General features: G+C 37.0%; 1 protein-coding gene across 5 annotated transcripts in view; it reads right to left on the reverse strand.

Moving 5' to 3' along the window:
- Positions 1–19764, reverse strand: part of Hmgcl (hydroxymethylglutaryl-CoA lyase) — a 145486-nt gene that overhangs the window by 39079 nt on the left and 86643 nt on the right. For 3 of the 5 annotated variants that reach the window (XM_081755624.1, XM_081755623.1, XM_081755625.1), the window contains exons 2-3: positions 9847–10009; positions 9536–9699 (exon numbers count right to left, since the gene is read on the reverse strand). In XM_081755624.1, coding sequence (XP_081611750.1) covers positions 9536–9699; positions 9847–9918 — 236 coding nt within the window. In that variant the 5' untranslated portion in view covers positions 9919–10009. The remainder of the gene's footprint in view (positions 1–9535; positions 9700–9846; positions 10010–19764) is intronic. The other 2 variants (XM_081755620.1, XM_081755621.1) reach the window with 1 other exon arrangement.

Genomic DNA, 19764 nt, shown 5'->3' on the forward strand with positions numbered 1-19764 from the left:
ATTCGACGCTGCCCATTTGCTGCGTAATGCTTAAGTAAGCGCTTTGCTTTAAAGAGCCTCTGGCGCTTCAGTTCATTTGGCAGGAGATGTCAATTGAGTTTCTTGTAAGCATGGAGTTTCAGGTCACTGCATAACGTATGAGACAGATATATTCCATACCTTGAGCTCACGAGTCATAACTGAATGTTTCCTAACTGGATTTTGTCGGACACGCGTCGCCACTGCTTTCATAAGTTCCACAGTGTTCGTACTGTGCGTGTCTTCCTTGCCGCGGGAGATCTTTCACAGTTCCAGTCTCAATAAAGCGCTGGATAATGCGATAACCGGATTCTTTACTAATTTGCAGCTTCCAGAAAGTTTTAAAGATCTCTCCTGGTGATTTTCCTGCCTTATGCAACACCATCACGACCACATGATTTTCATACTTGGTCCATTCCATCTTCAATAATTACAACTGACACCTTTACACTTCTTCAGCTCATCCAGCAATGACTAACGCTTCACGATACCGCATTTTACGTCGCTCGCTTGTACGGGCGGAAGTACAACCACCCTCAAACGATAAGATCAGTATGTTTGACGATTAGTTCCTCCTAGACCGCCCAACCGATGATGATAATTTTTGATACTTAAGTAGACCCTGGCCTAAATTAGCTTTTAAAGCATATTTTCGCCAAGGGGGGAAGAGGATGAGGGGTATGTTATGTAAAAATAATCGAAAACGACTGATATTAGTATCCAATCAATAGCTAATCATGTTTTATAAGATGAATAGTGTCACTTTCGATGCCGAGTAAGTTTAGGTTAAAAGGTACGCTGAGAACGTGTTGGTATTTAAAAATAATGAAAACGATCGATATTAGTGCTGAAACCAAAGTTTTGGGGATCGCTGAGATGAATATTGATACTACCGATGCCATTCGAATGTGAATTAATCTCCGTATCCATATCCTAAGGGAAAGAAGGGGTTGGAATACTTTCCATAAACCCATTCTCATCGTGCGAAGAACGGGCATTTCAGCAAGTGAAATAATAAATGAAAGTTTGGTTTGAGCTTTACACTGAGATATTTCGTTGAGCGGCCTAAAACCAGTTATGCAATCGCAAAACCTGCCTGTCGCGGTTCACACATAGACCACGGGTGTTTATTATTATCATTATTATTATTATTATTATTATTATTATTATTATTGTTGTTCATCCATTACTGTGAGTCATTCCTCATAGTTGTGTTTAGCCTAACAATAGAACCGTGAAACATAAATATTCTAAAATAAAACAAAAAAATTAGAGCTTTTCTTCTAACATCAATTCCCCTTTAGACCGAAAAAAATCACTACTATTTTGTCATTCTTTTGAATACAAGGTATCTACTAAAATTCCAAAATAAAATTTCGTGACTTTTTCGTGACCTTTTCTTCACTAAACCATAAAATTTCATAACATTCAAAAACTAATAAGAGTACCTATATTCTTCAGTACTTATCTTTGTCTTATCTCTACTTTTAAAGGCTGTTCCTTGGAGTGATACAGCGTTGATATCTTCTCACAGTTAAATAAACTGGTTAGGTGCGTAGGTGGTTTCGGCGATGCGATGCGATTTGCATCGCCACTGCTCAATTATGCCAGCTGAAGGACAGTCTCAAGAGCGAATTTGAATGAATTAGGCCGATTTTTCATGCTTGCGATTTGGTAGCGTCTAAAGCCGGCAATAGACATTTTTGGTGGTGAATTTTGACGTTTTATACAATAAAAGTTTCCAGTCTGTACTTACATTCGTACAGATATATGAAATCGTAACCCTAAAGCTAAATTTCGTGACTTTTCTTGACTTCCATGACCATTTTCTGATTTCGTGGCTTTTCCATGACTTTCGTGACCGATAGACACCCTGGAATATTATTAAATTAAGCTTTGTCATTAACCAAGTTAACGTAAAATATCATAACAACATACCTACGCGCAGCCCTATCTGCTGGTTTAGTGGCTAGTGGTACACGTGATCCCTGGTTCGATTCCCAGTCGGAGAGCATTGAATATTAACACTGGTCGGATTCCACCTTAAATTGTAGGTCCACGTTTCATATAATCTCGGTGCTGAAGAGCGACACTAACTTTATGAAACAGTGACATGCCTTCAGCATATACAATAGAACTATTATTTTCACAATTCCCTGTTTGAAACTAATGTGAAACATATATATACTAAATAAAACGCAAAGTCTGAAAATATTATAATAATGTTACAAATCAGTGTTACCATTATGAGCCATTAGAAGCAAGTGTGATGCAATCTCTTTTTAGAAGTACATGTAAATAATAATAATAGACAATAATTACATTCAGAGAAAAATGGCAGAAATCTTGAATCCTTTGACAGAAGATGAAAGTACCTCGTGGTAAAACTGTCATATGAACAAGTATGCATTTCTGGAGGAAACATTAGATGTTAAAACGCCAATATTTCCCAACGTAAAACTTTAATAGGGTGTCTACTAAAATTCCAAAATAAAATTTCGTGACTTTTTCGTGACCTTTTCTTTATCAAATCATAAAATTTCTTAACATTTTCAAGAGCGAATTTGCGTGCGAATTAGGCCGAATTTTCATCCATGCGATAGAAACTTACTTTGCTTGCGATTTGGTAGCGTCTAAAGCCGACCATAGACATTTTTGATGGTGAATTTTGACGTTTTATAGAACAAAATTTTCCAATCTGTACTTACATTTGAACAGTTTAAAAAAATCGTGACCCAAAAGCTAAATTTCGTGACCGTTTTCTGATTTCGTGACTTTTTCGTGACATTCGTGACCGATAGACACCCTGTTTAAACATTAAGTAAACTATTGAATAAAAACACTAGTTGATTTACAACTTTTGGTAGTTATGGAAACTCACTATACAGTTCACCAATTGTCCAGAAATTTGCAACTTGTAAAATATATATTAATTTGTAGTTTTTATAAAACAATGAATACACCCCTACATAAACGAAGTTTTGCTGATCCAGAATATATCAGAATATAACACGTCCAGAATACACCACGAGTGTCCTGGATTTATTTTATATCCTCAAAAGTTTCACAACCTCAAAACTTTTACTGTGTAGATAAAAGCATATATCCTTTACTTTCAATATAACTAACTAATCATATGCACTTAATTTTTTGGAATCTTCACTAATAATTTTAATTGCTGGTGTTATAATCTTCAAAGTGCAAAGTGAGAATGTGTTAAACTTTAAGTACAATAACGTCTTATGAATAAGGAGGATACATGCTCCAACCGGATACATTCCTTTCTGATTATATTTTTCAATTTATCTATTATTGCTTCTGATCTTCTAGATCAACATTTCTCAATCTGTGATACCCATACTACTGGTGGTATGCGAGCAGCTGTTGGTGGTACATACAACTTGTAGTGATAATAACTAATATGCTTCGGTGGTACGCCAGAGGAGGAGGTTGATAACCCCTGTTCTAGATCAAGGTACGAAATTTAGCTCTGAACACAGTAAGAACATCAGAGAGGGTTTGCTAGTGAATTTTTCGATCGCACTTCTAAGGCAAACAATATAAAAGTAAATGAATGCTTACCGCCAAACTAAAATATTTGATCACCAATCAAAACATGACGACCGGAAATTTCGCGCTCTGTTAAACATTAAACAAAAATTAACTCAAATTTCTTTTTAATCATTCCCCTGCACTATAATGGGTTGTTTTCTTGTCTCTAAATATTTCAGTACTTGCCAATCATAAAACGCCACGACTGTCAATTCGAAAACTTCAATAACCTTAATACGACACAAGTGTTTAATAAATTGCCTTCTTAAAACAATGCAAAACACAACGTTCCGTTACAAACTATTAAGTTCGAACGATCAAGAAAATTGGGGTGAACTGAACTTGCAGAATGATGCAGGATAACAAATCAGCAGTGTAGCTAGTTTTCTGTAACATTTTCTGAGTCTCAACTACTGAGATAAACTCTGAATTATTTTCCACAGATTATCCACTATTCTGTTTCTGTCTTAAATTACAAATCGTCTGCTTTATTAAACTAAGTATGTTTAACATTTAACAGTATTTCCAATTCATGTTGCACTTGAGTGTACGAAAATAATATTCGAAAACCACAAGAATCTCAAAGAATCGCGTTGTCTTGCTTTGCCGGATGGATATTTTACAATGAAAACACTTGGATATTTTACAATGAAAACACTACCAAGTCGTTTTCTGAACTGCAAATTTCCAAGACTCATCAAATAAGGTAAGTTTTGGAAACTACTTTGAAGAAACTACTACTCTACGGATATGTTCAATCCATGCAACTAAACAAAATTTAGTCACGTAAGTATATATAATTATATTTAATTAACGACAATAATTCACATATTTTTAACCTAATTTCCAACAAAACAAGTGAAACACTAGTTCGCTGATTGTGACAGTTTTTCCTGTACTGGTTCCACTACTATTCTCTGGCTCTGTTTACAAGCTTAACTCACTCACATTGAAGATCAAACCATTTCATAAAGGCAACTTTGCACTTTTGGTACAATGGTTCTAAAAAATTGAAATAAGGCCTCTTGATAAATTGACTGTTTGCCGTGATTTCTTTATGAAAGAACTACAGATTTAATGATTCTTCTGTAGGCACTAACAACAATAACTTATGTACTGCTTTATTTTCTTCACGTAATTTACACATTTAACTTTAAACCATCTATGCAAAAATTAAATTATAATTAATGATTTAAGAAATCATTATGTAATCATTTTAACGTTAATATTTAATGTAGGCATTAATGTAAACAATACTACATACAACAGTTTTGCCACTCTTTTAATTCCACAGCTATTATGCGTCTCCACAAACATTTCATGACTAAAAATACAAAATGTAAACGTATTGTGAAGATTTTGTGATTTTGCAAACCTTCAGTCTATAGCTTAACCTGGCAACACATAAAAGAAAAATGAAATGAAATCTTTCAGTTTAACATCCCATGATTATGCTCTTTAGGCTAAGGAGACGGATGATTAAGGCAAGTGAATGATAATGGAAGAATCTGTCAAAAGAGAATGTGAGAGGAAATTGAAGTATCCCGAAAAAACTTATGGACCTAATCTGCCCTGCTAAGCGAAAAGGCCTTATCTCCATTTCACATACTTTCGAGAAAATAAGCAAAATGCGTTTTGGCTTAGGGTGTACGTTCAAATTTGTTGTATTTCAGTAAAACTTTATTAAATATATTTTCACGACCTAAAATTTGTGTGGTAATACAGTTAAATATTTTTGCTTATGAATTGCCACTTAAGGTCTTTTTGCTTACTTTCAGGTACAGTTGTGAACATAAGGTAAACACTCATGACGTCAGCACCCCCTACCTATTGGTCAAACCACGTCAATTTTACTTATAATAGATGCAGAATTGTACTACGAACATTCCCATACCAATATCTCGATTTTTGAAAAATGTGGATTGATTGATTGATTGAAAGGGTTTATATGGGCGCGTCGACATCGAGGTCTTTTGCACCCTTCTCTGACAGGAAAAATGAAGTACCCAAGAACAAAAAAGCATAGTATCTCAGATATAATAAAGTAAAAGCAAAGTCTGGAGTACGTAAAAGGTGTTCGGTCATTTATGAATTAAAATGTCATAGCATTCATCGAAAAATGTGGAGTTAAGGTTTTTTTCGCTTAGGGCGGCAGTAATGTTGTCCACCACATACTTACTTGCAAGGAGGTCGAACCAGAAAACCCACGCACCAGAGGTAACCACTACCACTCTTTGAGAATTATCTTGAGTTTTATCACCAGTGTTCGAATTGTTCTTAAAGATAACTCTATCAATCCACATTTTATAGTAAGGTACATAAACTGAAATAAAATTTGTTATATTGTCCTTGTGCCTACTTTTAAAATGTGTGCATTAACCTCAAATAACTTTATTTTTAAACTTTACCACAAGTTCTGCCTGATAAATTTGATTTTGTGCCTCGGCTTTACTATCAAATACTGGAAATCAATTACGAAAATTTTTGTTTTGAAAAATGTATTTTTCTGTTTTTTCCCTTCTACTTATGTAGCTTGATTATATTTTAAAAAGATAGCTATTCGTAAGAATTCTTTCAACTGAGTAGTGTGAAGAATCCGAGTAAAAACGATTTTCCAGAGAAAAAAATTAATAGACAAAATCGCGAAATTTTTTAAATAAGGGAAAATTCTAAATTGTTTTAAACTTTTAGTCGTATAGTTAAGTAGTAAGTGATACCACATGTTTCTATGGCATATGTGACGTGACGTAACCAATTTCTGAAAATTTTAATTTAGAAAGTTCACCTTTTTGCGTTTTAATGACCAACTAATCAAAGCAAAGTGTTCTTGTTTTGCATGTATAATATTGTTTGTTGTCTCAAAACCTCTTACACAGAATTCCTCAATTTTTGCTATTAACAAAAAAATTAAAGGAAAGTCTTGTTTTCAAGTATATTTTCCGTACATGAATTCAATAAATAAAATTTACTACTTTTTCGCTGCACTTTAAATATATAAATAGATATACCATATACTGCTTTAATTTAGTATTAAAATGAAAGTTGCTCTTCAGGATTCGATGAACTATATAAAAGCGGGAACTTAACGTGCTCAATCATTTAAGAATATTATTATTAATCACTAATATTTAATTAAGTACTTTTGTTCAATCTAGTGAATTAGTTTCTGGAGTATACCATTGGCAAAAATGTAAGTTACTTTCTGCTGCCAGGAATTTCTGTAATTAACAGACAAATTATGTTTGTTTGCATGACGTAAGGTATCTTCAAATTACGCACTTTTTAAAACATAAAATTTACACTTTTAATGAAATATACACGTAATTGAAGCTAGATAACCACAATTAAAAGTAGCATACATTAGTGTTATGTATTTCATAGTTTTCTTCTTATTAATAATCTACTGTAAGATACAACTACATCAGACGTATTATAAGCGTCGTTACGCAGACAGTCTTTCACGAACTTTAACAATGAAATCACCATTACTAAAGATTAGTACACATAACCCTTTGATATAAAACTGATATGCTACACACTTACCACTGTTAAATAAAATAAGTAAAGATCGCGCCCTGTTCAGGATAGGCTGTATAGGTCGGACGACAATGTATGAAGGCAAAGTCATTCATGGAGATGTGTAGCCAGTACCACACTGCGCCCTTGTATTTTTCCACATGTTATACTTTAATACACTATATCTGTTTGTATAGGGACCGAGCAGGCTCAGTGGTAAAGCGATTCTTTCTGTTGCGTGGGGTTCCTAGTTCAATCCCAGCTCGTGCCAAGTACTCTCTGTGGAGGACAAAATCACGTGCGTGGAATTTCTCGGGATTCTCCCGTTTTATCTTACTTCCTTCATTCTATCATTTCGTTCATTATTGTAATCACTGTTTCCCTTAGCTCCGGAACATAGATATAGTAAGGTGTAATTGTGGAATGAATTATGTCTGAAAATTATGACCTTTGAAATATAGAACTGACAGATACACAAAAATATTACATAAAATGATACTAACTTTTGCAATTGTTTTGGAATGTTATATTTTCATTAACTATCATTGTGTTTGAAAACCGTAAGTTTTCACAATAATCGATTACACCTTTCACAATCAAAGACAATTCACAATGCATAGTAGTGGTAATTCTCATTTTATAACTCTGATTTTAATCGATTAGTTTTGAAGGTAATTTTAACAGTTTTATTTCAATAATATTTTTAATTTAATCAATTATTTCTTCATAGATTTAATTTCTAATTTTAACCAGCTAAATTTTTAATTAATTTTTGTAATCTATGCTATCTATATACATATCATTTATTGAGGTTAAAAACGGAACACCCAAGTTTCTTATTTCAGATATATTGGCGTGACATAAAGAAAGAATAAATGAATCCTGTAAATAATTAACTTCTACTACCATTAAACTAACGTTATACCGAAAATGGCCGTTTATGGTTTTAATTTTGTAAATTAAAAGTTATATTAGGATAGAACAGCTGAAGCTCACGATGAAGTGTTTCCTGGATGCAGAAGTAAGCAAAATTGATCACCAAAAACAAACATCGATTCGTGTCTCTGTTTCTTGGTTTATGATAGTAGTTCTCAACATAGACATTAACGACTCCCAACCCTCCCCACCCCTACCCCCATGGAAGTTCTCGTTTCCGAAGGGAGCGGTGGAACAAAAAGGGGCGATAGATTAAGAGGATGCTGAGATTTCATGACCTGCTTTTTTTTTTTTTTTTTTTTTTTTTTTTTTTTTTTTTTTTTTTACTATTGGAGACCTATTGCAGTTTTTTTGATGATTGGACGGATGCCCTTATGCAATTTGTAAAGTTAGATAACTGGAAAATATAAAACAAAATATAGATACTATATTTCCTTTCACTTTATATATATTCTTCACGAGTGCTTTTAAGAACTGAAGCCTCTTTCAGGTTCTTAGATTGCTTCGTCCAGGTCTCACGTTCTGATTGAATTAAGATGATGGGAGAGGCTCAGGAGAATCGGGTTCACACAAGGGGGGCGCTAGGCTCGAAAAGGTTGAAACTGAAAATGAATTGAAAACTTTGAGTTAACGTCCGACGATTACGCTCTTCGGGCTAAGAGGGGACGATGAGTAAGGTAAGTGAATGATCATGGTCGAATTGGTAATATAAGAATGTGGGAGGAAACGGGAGTAGTCCGAGAAAACCCAGGGCGAAGATGTCCACCACAAACTTACTCGGTCGGGATCGACCAATGGACCTAGCAAACCATAGGTAAGCACTCTACCACTGAGCCACCCTGTCCCTCAAAAAGGTTGAGAACCACTGGTATATAATATCTTTTTCTTTTCTGCAACCATACATGACCCTTGCGATAAGTTGAGTTGCATAAGTCAGACCATTAATGAAATGCCAGTTCGAAAATCAATAAAGATAGGTCGTTTCGATCTGAATACAAGATTAATTTGTAATAAGTGTTGTAAACCCACTTTTTTAATTGTAGAATCTACTACATGAAAATAAATATGGCACTTGAATAAGAAAATTATCAGAACTTAAAAAACTATTTTTCGTTTGTGAACCCGTCTTTTTATGGGAGAGAACCTCCATCTGGAAAAAAATCCGGCTTTTCTGCCATACTGTTAGTATTGACAGCTCTCTATTGTTAACTTGTAGAAGAAGAACTGCTAGATCTACAGTTCTTTCATAACGAGATCGGGGAAAACAATTTTAGAATCCTTGTACCAAAAGTGTCAAATATGCTTATAAAGTAATTCGATCCTCATGAGAACAAGACCATAGAGTAAATGGTTGAAACAGTATAGGAAAAAGTTTTACAAATACAATTAACAAAGTAAAGGTTTCACTTATTTCTTTAACAATTATATCTAATTAAAAGAACAAAATTTTTCAATGGACGAACAATAATAAGAATTTTCGTAAAATATTAAAAAGCTGCTACTAGTGACTTACCTTGTTACTTCAATAGTTTTTAATCCAGTTGACGAAAGAAGATTTATAAATTCAATTTTCACGTCAGTAGGTACAATCTGTTTCTCATTTTGTAGTCCATCCCGTGGTCCAACTTCCACAATGCGAACATGTCGAGGAAAATGTTGCCGAGGAACTGCCAAAGTCTGTAAAAGTAAAAAGAAGTATATAGAGTACAATCTTGTTCAATATCTAAAGGAAAAATATCAGTAGTTAAAACACTCATTCATGCAACACACATGTTTTAAATTGCACATCAAACAGCAAATGGTGCAGCAGAAAGAGACCTTTACCTTATCGTCTACATCATCATCATACGATCTCTTCTCACACTGCTTTGCTATGGCTTTCAAGAGTCTCCACATTCTATGTATGCAGAGCTCACAAAAGAGCCTACTCCATTTTAAATATTATTTCTATCTATTTTTCATTTTGCCTTCTCCTTTAGTTTCATACCTGAAATGACAATAAAATAACTTTAGTTTACTACTAATAAAGAAACAACACTTTTATGATCACGTTTCCATTTACACAACCAAATAAGAAAGCTTTAATACAGGTTTGCAGTTCGAGAAGCGCATGAGAATGTAGGAATCACTTTTGTAGGTGGCGCTTATAGTCGAGTATAATAGATTTTGATCTGCGTATTGAATTCGTTTGATCTGCGTAATAGTTGAATACACTTTTTTTTTTTTTTTTTTTTAACATTCGTGAAACAAAGAGGTATGGAGATTCAAGATAACATTTCAATATTTCAACTTGAGGGAGCAGCATTATTCGTTCACTCGTGCTTCCATCTAGTGATTATTGAATTGAAGAAAAATCTTTTCTGCCACAACAGACGTCAGCTCTGGCTCTTCCACTGAGCCAATTAAGCCTGTAAATGTACTCACTGCTACAAGTTTAGAATACTAACGTTTGAAGTAAACCATTTGTAAAGAAAGTGAGTTAAAAGGGCTTTTTATCTATTTGCCACGAGACACCACACACACACACAATATATATATATATATATATATTTCACCTCTTGTGAATCCAATAACTGAATTATGCTCTGGGAACCGTGACTTCACAGGTAGAATGAACATTACAACCCAAGTGTTATGTCTATTAAAATGGATGAAATCACAGTTCACACCACAGGAAATGTAAAATTACGTGGTTTTGAGGCATCTTGTGCGCAATACAAGAAAAGCCTATACTTTTATATCATTAAAGTTTCTTCTCATTTCATACCCTACATGTAATGGGAACAAAAATTTGCCTTACACGAAGTTTCTTTTAAACCACAAAATATTAATTTCTGTTGTTATGCAAACGAAATGCTACAATGTAATATTATACGTGGCAAAGGCACGTCATTAACTATCCTTGTAAATTGCTTTCTTTTTCTTCTCGTGGAAATCAGTTGTAATTCTGGGTTGAGGATCAGGTATCTTTAGCTTGCTCCCATCTACTGACAGAAGAAACAACAAGTAGAAGTCTGTAAGTGGTACATATAACAATCACTAGATGTCCCTGCAAGTGAGATGCAGACGTAGTGCGTAGCATAGTGCTCTCAACGGGTCGGGTCGGGTCGGGTTCAAGACCGACCCGACCCGACCCGTGACCCGAATTGACTGACCCGACCCGATGACCCGACCCGACCCGACTGACCCCAACCGTTATCCGATCTGATTGACCTGACCCGATAACCCGACCCGAGCTGACCCGGTTGACCCGACCCGACAACCCGACCCGAATAACCCGACCCGACAACCCGACCCGAGCTGACCCGATTGACCCGACCCGACAACCCGACCCGAATAACCCGACCCGACAACCCGACCCGAGCTGACCCGATTGACCCGACCCGACAACCCGACCCGAATAACCCGACCCGACAACCCGACCCGACTGACCCGACCCGACAACCCGACCCGAACTGACCCGACTGACCCGAACCGACAACCCGACCCGAGTTGACCCGACCCGAACTAACCCGATCGGAGTCGGGTCGGGTCGGGTCACGGGTCGGGTCGGGTCAACCCGACCCGTTTGAGAGCACTATGGTCACGACACTGGGTGAACGCCAAAATGCACTCACATTGGGAAACTAGTTTTAAAAGTATAATTTTAGAAAATAAAGCATAAAGCATAATTTAAAATATATAGCACAATTCTTGGAAAATTCTCTTTAACTGAAAGTTTAACATACTGTGTTAATATTTTTTAAACCCAATATTTACAATGCAAAATCATTGAGAACATAACAATGCAACAATGAAAAGCTTATTTTCATTTCTGCAAACTTTTCGGTGTAATCCTTTGATGTGGAGAAAAGAAAGTAAAAGAAGAAATTTTTCCGCCAACAATGAATAGTATGCAAGAACTCCATACTATATTGTTACAGTGACGACGCCAGCTTTAAGTTCTTAGGGGGGCAAAGGAGGGGCAGATACATTTTCGGGGGCGGCTATTTGCCATACCAAAAATGACATATTTATTACGTTTGACTTATTTTACATTACATTGTGTATTTCGTTGCTGTTTTTATGTTAGATCTATATGATTATAAATTAAACTTATTTGGCCTAGGAATTAATTCGTGCGGTTGGTACGCACACATTGAAGCTGTAGTACAAACACAAAATACATAAATACCTTAAGAAAAATATTGTCCATCGCTAGCCACCACTTTCGCCCATCTGTCAGGCAATGTACGGATTCCGTGGCAAAAGAAGTCCTCATCCTTGGAAGCGATCCAGTCAGAGACCCATGTTTCGATATCTTCTGAAGAAGTAAACCGCTGTCCAATCAAATCGTTGTTCATGCAATCGAACAAGTAGTAGTCCGAAGGAGCAACGTCTGGTGAATACGGCGGGTGGGGTAAAACTTCCCATCCGACATTTTCTAAATAGGTTTTGACCGGTTTTGCGACATGTGGGCGAGCGTTATCATGTTGAACAATAAGTTTATCATGTCTGTTCTCCCATTCTGGTCGTGTTTTGGCCAGAGCTTGCTTCAAATGCATTAATTGTCGTCAATAAAGTTCTCCATTCATAGTTTCACCCGGTTGCAGCAGCTCATAGTACACCACGCCTTTCATATCCCACCATATGCACAGCATAACCTTTGCACAGTGAATATCTCCTTTTGGTTGTGATGGACCTGGTTCACCTGGTTTCACCCAGGCCTTTTTTCGTTTAGGGTTCTCGTAATGGATCCACTTCTCATCACCCGTAATAATTCGATGCAGAAACCCCTTTCTGCTCTGTCGTTGAAGCAGCAAATCGCAAATGGTTTTTCGTCTTTCAACGTCTCTGACTTTCAATTCATGTGGAACCCAATGTGACATCTTTTGAATCATTCCCATGGCTTTCAAGCGTTTGGAGACTGTTGTTTGATCAACGCCTAATGCTGCTGCAAGTTGTTCCTGCGTTTGACACGAATCCTGCTCGAGCAATGCTGTCAATTCTTCGTCTTGAAATTTTTTTGGCTGTCCAGCTCGCTCTTGGTCTGCCAAGCCGAAATCACCACTTCTAAACCGTGCAAACCACTTCTGACACGTTCGCTCAGCTAGAGCATGGTCACCATACACTTCCACCAAAATACGATGACTTTCAGTCGCACTTTTCTGCATGTTAAAGTAATGCAGCAGGACACCCCGCAAAAACACTTTATCAGGCACAAATTGCGCCATGTTCACTTAACTACAAACTGGTGTTGTTGACGCTTTAATCCACTGCCCTATACTACGAACGATACGCGATGACAGGGGTTTGCAACACATGTGTGGATACACGGAACTGTGGGACGCTCCGTTCGTTGCGCCATCTCTTGTCCACCCGCACGAATTAATTCCTAGACCAAATATTTCAAATAAAATTTGTAACTAACAAATAAGTAACGTCTGCACATGAAATATTTTTCAATGAAACTTTTGAAGCCTAAACATAAATTGAATTACTTTCGCGTATGCTACAAGTAACACATTCGTCAATATGCTACGTATCTCTCGCTCTCTCTCTCTCTCTCTCTCTCTCTCTCTCTCTATATATATATATATATATATATATATATATGTAGAGAGAGAGAGCCAGAGAGAGAATTTACGAGAAGCTGCTGAAAATGTCGTAGTCCAATCCAGAAGGAGTGTAGATACTAGGTAGAAAAATGAAACCGTAGTTTAGAAAAACATATCTCTGTATGTACAAATATAAATTTTCATATTAATAATGAAATTCTTATTGTTTCTCAGGCCTCTGAAGTGATTATGTGTGCCCAAACAGATAATTTCACGAACATCCAGATCCTTACTGTTATAACATTTTTGTTCCACCAAGGAAAGTCACCGAAGTAAATTAATTAGAAAATCAGTGAAACACCACGGGACTCTCCTCCGTTATATATAGTGGTGAAGAAGTAAGTGGCTTAGTATAAACGTAGCAATTTCTCAACAAATTATGCTTTACATCCAGGATGATTAAAAGCAACGACTCTTCCTGAAATTATGGATGAAATTTGTGACATTATTCTTGAAAATTGCAGCATTTCAGCCAGTTGTGGATATAGCCCGGGGCCGGAGGGCCTAGGCCACCCCAGTTTTTGTGTGACAAAAATAATTTAAGCTATTTATATTTTATTATAGTCTGAGGTCTGCACCCCGCTTTCTCAGTTTTTACCTTCTCAGCAAAACTTGTGTCAGGGATTCTGGGCATTTCTTTGGAACTCGTCGGTAGCATAATTCAGAATGGCTTGGGTATGCGCAAGTTCTTGGCATAATGGGTTCCCAAAATATATGTCAGGAGAATAAAAGGGTAACTGCATTAGGAGAAGTATTCTTCCAATTTGACCGTAATGTTGATCAATTTCGCTGACGAATAGTAACCATAGATGAAATATGGTTGTACCACTATGATCCTGAATTGGAACAACAGTCAATGCAGTAGTAGCACTCATTTCTCCATCGCCCCAAGAAGTTCAAGACACAGAAGTAGGTTGAGAAACTGTTTGGAACATTCTTCTGGTATAAGTATGGAGTGGTAGACTACCTCCTCAATGATCAGATATTTAATCCAGAATCTCTACATTACTTACAAAACTGAAAGAAAAATTCAAAGTACAACGCTGCGGAAAATGAAAAGAAAGGAATTCTGTTCCTTCAGGAGAATACACCTGTCCATCAAGCCCCTGCGAACATAACTGACATTGCATAATCTAGGATTTCAATGTCTAGATCATCATTCTTATTCTGCAGATTTAGCTCCGTCTAACTATTACGTGTACTTATTTCCCAAACTTAAATAACACTTGAAAGACGCCATTTTAGATCTGATAGGTGTAGTGCTACGAACAGTGGTGCGAGGAAATCTAGATTTTTTTAACTTATCTGCAAAAGCTGGAGCACTGTACAAGGTAGTATATTGACTCTCGGGGGAAGAGAAGAAGAAGTAAAACCTCACCAATCCACGTGCACTCCTTCTGGGTTGGGCTACAAATTTTTCAGCAGTTCCTAGTCAATATGGTAGACGTCACGTCAGTACTTTGAAACAAAATAAGTAAAGAAGCACTAGTATAAACCAATTACTAACTAAAGATCAGCACTCTGACAATACATTTTATTGGGAATCAATTTCATTCCATAATTTTATTATTATCATTTGCAGGAAGGGAAAACACAACTCTTTTTATCTCCTTCAAAAAATTAAGCCCTGGTAGTTGCAAACTAAGCTGTTATAAGCACATCCTCTGAATATTGGAAGCCGAGAATAATGTTTCAGAAAAAAGAAGTTTTAAATAAAACAAAATATGAAACTGAAAACTTCAAACCTGGACAAATACAAACAAGTTACGTAACTGGTTTTACCTTTCTTTTGTTTCCAATCGAAGTTGATCCAATGAGAAGAAAACAAGTCGACCAAATCTACTATTGTTCGCTAGGCACAATTATTAAAAATCATAAGAAAGAAGTATAACTAAAATTTACCTCAAAAGGGGCTAAATTAGAAAACAGAAATATGCGTGCATACCCAGACGCTCAAAGAAGAAAGCTTGAGGATTAATCTGCCACATAGTAAATTCATTGAAAGTAGACTACAATTTGTCAATGAGATTGGTTATGATACTGATATATAATACTACATGAAGAATGTTTAAAGATTGTACGAGTCTGGGGGGGGGCAGTCTAGGTGGCAGTCAGGGGGGCAGAAGTAGCTACTAGGGGGGCGCTCGCCCCCCTTGCCCGCCTCTGGCGTCATCACTGTATTGTTATGTTTACTTTTTGAACTTAAGCACTTTCTGTACTTTTTGGTGGCATCTTTTACTTTCCCTTTCTATATATATGTACCTGTATGGCGCACACAAATGATAGAAAAAATTTATTCGAGCAAAGCACATCTCTTTACAATGAATTAAGTAGAAAGTTCATTAAATATGAGAGAAACTAGTTGCAAAAAAATATCAATAAATAGATCAAGATATTTAGAATATTTGATGTATAATAAATATACATTATGCACGATTAATGTAAAATAATCATTGAAATTAACAATAAAGCATAATTAAACAAGAAATAAAGCATAATGTGGGTTGCTCTAACAATTAAGTTGTATGAAGACGAGAAGAAAACGAAAGCTGATTCCTTAACGAATTTCGTTGAACTTCTTTGTGTCTACAGAAACGCATTCCTAGAAACCTACAAGCTAGGTATCATCTCTGTGATTATATCAGTTTCTAGTGCTACATGTGAAAGGTCATTCTCTTCTTTGAAAAGATTAAAGACTTGTATACGCAATTCAGTGACTCATGATAGGTTGAAAAACTTAGTGTTACATTATATTAAGAAGAAAATTGCTAAATCGTTAGATCTTTAACAAGTTGTGGATATGTTTGCTGCTGCCCACACGAATAGAAAGATCCTCTTCAAGTAGAGGCATGAACCTATAAGTTATTTTCTTTACCTGTAAAAGTGTATTTGCTTCCACTTCAGTCAACCAGCTACACATATTTTAAACGCCATGATTAAATAACTATTTACTTATATTAGAAATCAATTGCATTAATGAATCCTAGTTGTTTGAGGTAATAAATTCTTACTGTTTTCCAAAGAGTAAAATCATGAACAATAAAGATGGAAACATTCACCTTGAATACACGCACACACACACACACACACACATATATATATATATATATATATATATATTGGAGATGTCCCCCTCAAAATCCTCTCGGGCCCTTCATTGCCCCCCTCTGAAAAAAACTCTAGCTACGCTACTGGACACCATGCACCAGAGATGAATTCTCTACCACTGAGCCACCGCGGCCCTGCTTGGGCTTGGTCGTCCATATCCAATCTCCCTTTTGGCGTTACTTAAACAACTTCTAGTTTTGTTCTAAATCCAGACGACATATTGGCGTAGATATTAATATTACAGTCGATTGGTAAAATCAATCTTCCACATTTAAAAATTAAAGTACACACAAGTAGAAAAATAAGCATTTATCATAAAAACACTAGCTGCAATGTTCAAAATAGATTTATGGTTTCTATAAAATCAATTGAAAATTGCTATTTTTAATTAGGCAGCTAGTGAAAAACAGCAGCTTTCGACTCCAGCCGAGTGTAAACTCAACCTAAACTCAGTTGACCAAAGTGAACTAACCCGACTGACCCGACCCGACAACCCGACCCGATAACCCGACTGACCCGACCCGACAACCCGACCCGATAACCCGACTGACCCGACCCGATAACCCGACCCGAATGACCCGACCCGACAACCCGACCCGATTGACCCGACCCGACAACCCGACCCGAATAACCCGACCCGACAACCCGACCCGAGTTGACCCGATTGACCCGACCCGACAACCCGACCCGAATAACCCGACCCGACAACCCGACCCGAGCTGACCCGACTGACCCGATCCGACAACCCGACCCGATTAGCCTGACCCGACAACCCGACCCGAGCTGACCCGACTGACCCGACCCGATAACCCGACCCGAGTTGACCTGACCCGACCCGACCCGTAACCCGACCCGAACTGACCCGACCCGACTCGGGTCGGGTCGGGTTACGGGTCGGGTCGGGTCAACCCGACCCGTTTGAGAGCACTAGCGTAGCATACCGCTTATGGCACTTGATGCTTGTTATTTCTCTGTTGCATAGTAGCATTCAAGAAGTAAGCTATTTACTTTCCTCTATAATAGAGCAAGATGAGTACCTTTTGAGTTTTTATAGATAGTGTTTTCAAGCGGCTTACACGTACAATTGAAGATTTTCTTTTCCAAGTGTAGAAGAAACATACGACAAGATGAACTTAACTGAGTAGAGAAGACATACAGAGTTGAGAGACAAGGAAGTATATTTTATATGAGATATCATGGATACTGACTGGCTTGTAATTAACTGTTTAAAAATTAATCAGTTAAAAAAAATGATAACTTTAATATAATCCATTAAATTTTGCTAGAGATTAACTTTTCCGTGTAACGTGGGTTCCTGTCACCACGGCATGGCGCGTCCTCAGGTTGCGGATCGAGGAGAAGGCCTCTAGATATAGAGATTAGCTGCGAATATACTGAATAAGCAGTCGCGGACAGCCGACTAGGAGTGGTCCTCCAGCTTGGGGGTTTGGGTAGGGCTAACAACCTCAACCTGTAAAAAAAGCACTTGTTCAGAAATATTCACAAAAGCCTCGGACAAGGACTGATAACTTGGCACGACCTCAGCAAAAGAAAATGGACATGAGATTTGGAACATGGAATATTAGGAGTCTTTACAGGACAGGCGCGTTAAAATCCGTAACGAGTGAGTTAGAGAAATACAGGATGGACGTAGTAGGAGTTCAGGAAGTTAGGTGGGAAGGAAATGGATCTGAGAATTCCGGAAATTTTACGTTCTTTTACGGGGAAGGAAATAAAAATCACCAGTTAGGAACAGGGTTTTTCGTTCATAAACGTATATTACCAGCAATTAAACGGGGTGAATTTGTCACTGACAGACTTTCTTTTATTACTCTTAAGGGACGGTGGTGTGATATTATTGTTTTAAATGTACATGCCCCAACTGAAGATAAGGATGACGATATAAAAGACAGTTTTTACGAAGAAGTGGAACGGATATTTGACCAACTCCCGCGATACCATATGAAAATTCTACTAGGGGATTTCAATGCGAAGGTAGGGCGAGAGGATATTTTCAAACCGATTATAGGGAACGAAAGTCTGCATAAGGAAAGTAATGACAACGGTGTTAGACTCGTGAATTTTGCAACATCCAAAAACTTAATCGTGAAGAGTACAAAATTCCCACATCGCGACATTCATAAATACACTTGGACATCACCAGACGGGAAAACACATAATCAAATTGATCACGATGCAGTAGATAGAAGAAGGCAATCTAGTATAATTGATGTCCGGTCGTTCAGAGGGGCTGATTGTGACACTGACCACACCTGGTAGCAGCGATAATACGAGAGAGGTTATCGTTGAATAAAGGTAATATTCATTGTCCGAAAACGGAGAGATTCAATTTAAAGAAATTAGAAGAGAGCCAGGTAAGAGAGGAATACCAGATTGAAGATTCGAATAGATTCTCGGCTTTAGAAGATTCGGAGTGCACTAGTGTTGAGGATACCTGGATTGAAATTAGAGATAGCATTAAAATTTCAGTAAAAGAAAAATTGGGACACGCGGAAATACGTAGGAACAAACCATGGTTCGACCAAGAATGCATAAAACTAGCAGAGAATAGAAAACAGGCAAAATTACGCTGGCTACAAAATCCGAATGAAATAACTACACAAAATTTCGCAGATATCAGGCGGGAAACTTCAAAAACTTTTAGAACAAAGAAACGCGATTTTCTGAAAGCTAAAATTAAGGAACTTGAAGATAATAGTAAAAATAAAAACATCCGGGACATGTATAAGGGAATCAACGAATTTAAGAAAGGCTATCAACCTCGTGCTTATATATTAAAGAAATCTGACGGTACAGTTCTCACTGATACGGATAGCATCTTAAATAGATGGAAAGATTTCTTTGACGATTTGCTTAACACGCAACCGAAAACTAGTGTGCGTGGAGAAAAGGAGATACACACCGCAGAACCGTATATACCAGAACCCAACCGAATAGAAGTAGAAACTGCTATAAAGAAATTAAAGAAACACAAATCTCCGGGTGTAGATGAAATTCCGGCTGAGTTAATTTTAGC

Source organism: Thermobia domestica, chromosome 4 (assembly GCF_964235325.1).
Source record: "Thermobia domestica chromosome 4, izTheDome1.hap1.1, whole genome shotgun sequence".
Taxonomy (NCBI): Eukaryota; Metazoa; Arthropoda; class Insecta; order Zygentoma; family Lepismatidae; genus Thermobia; species Thermobia domestica.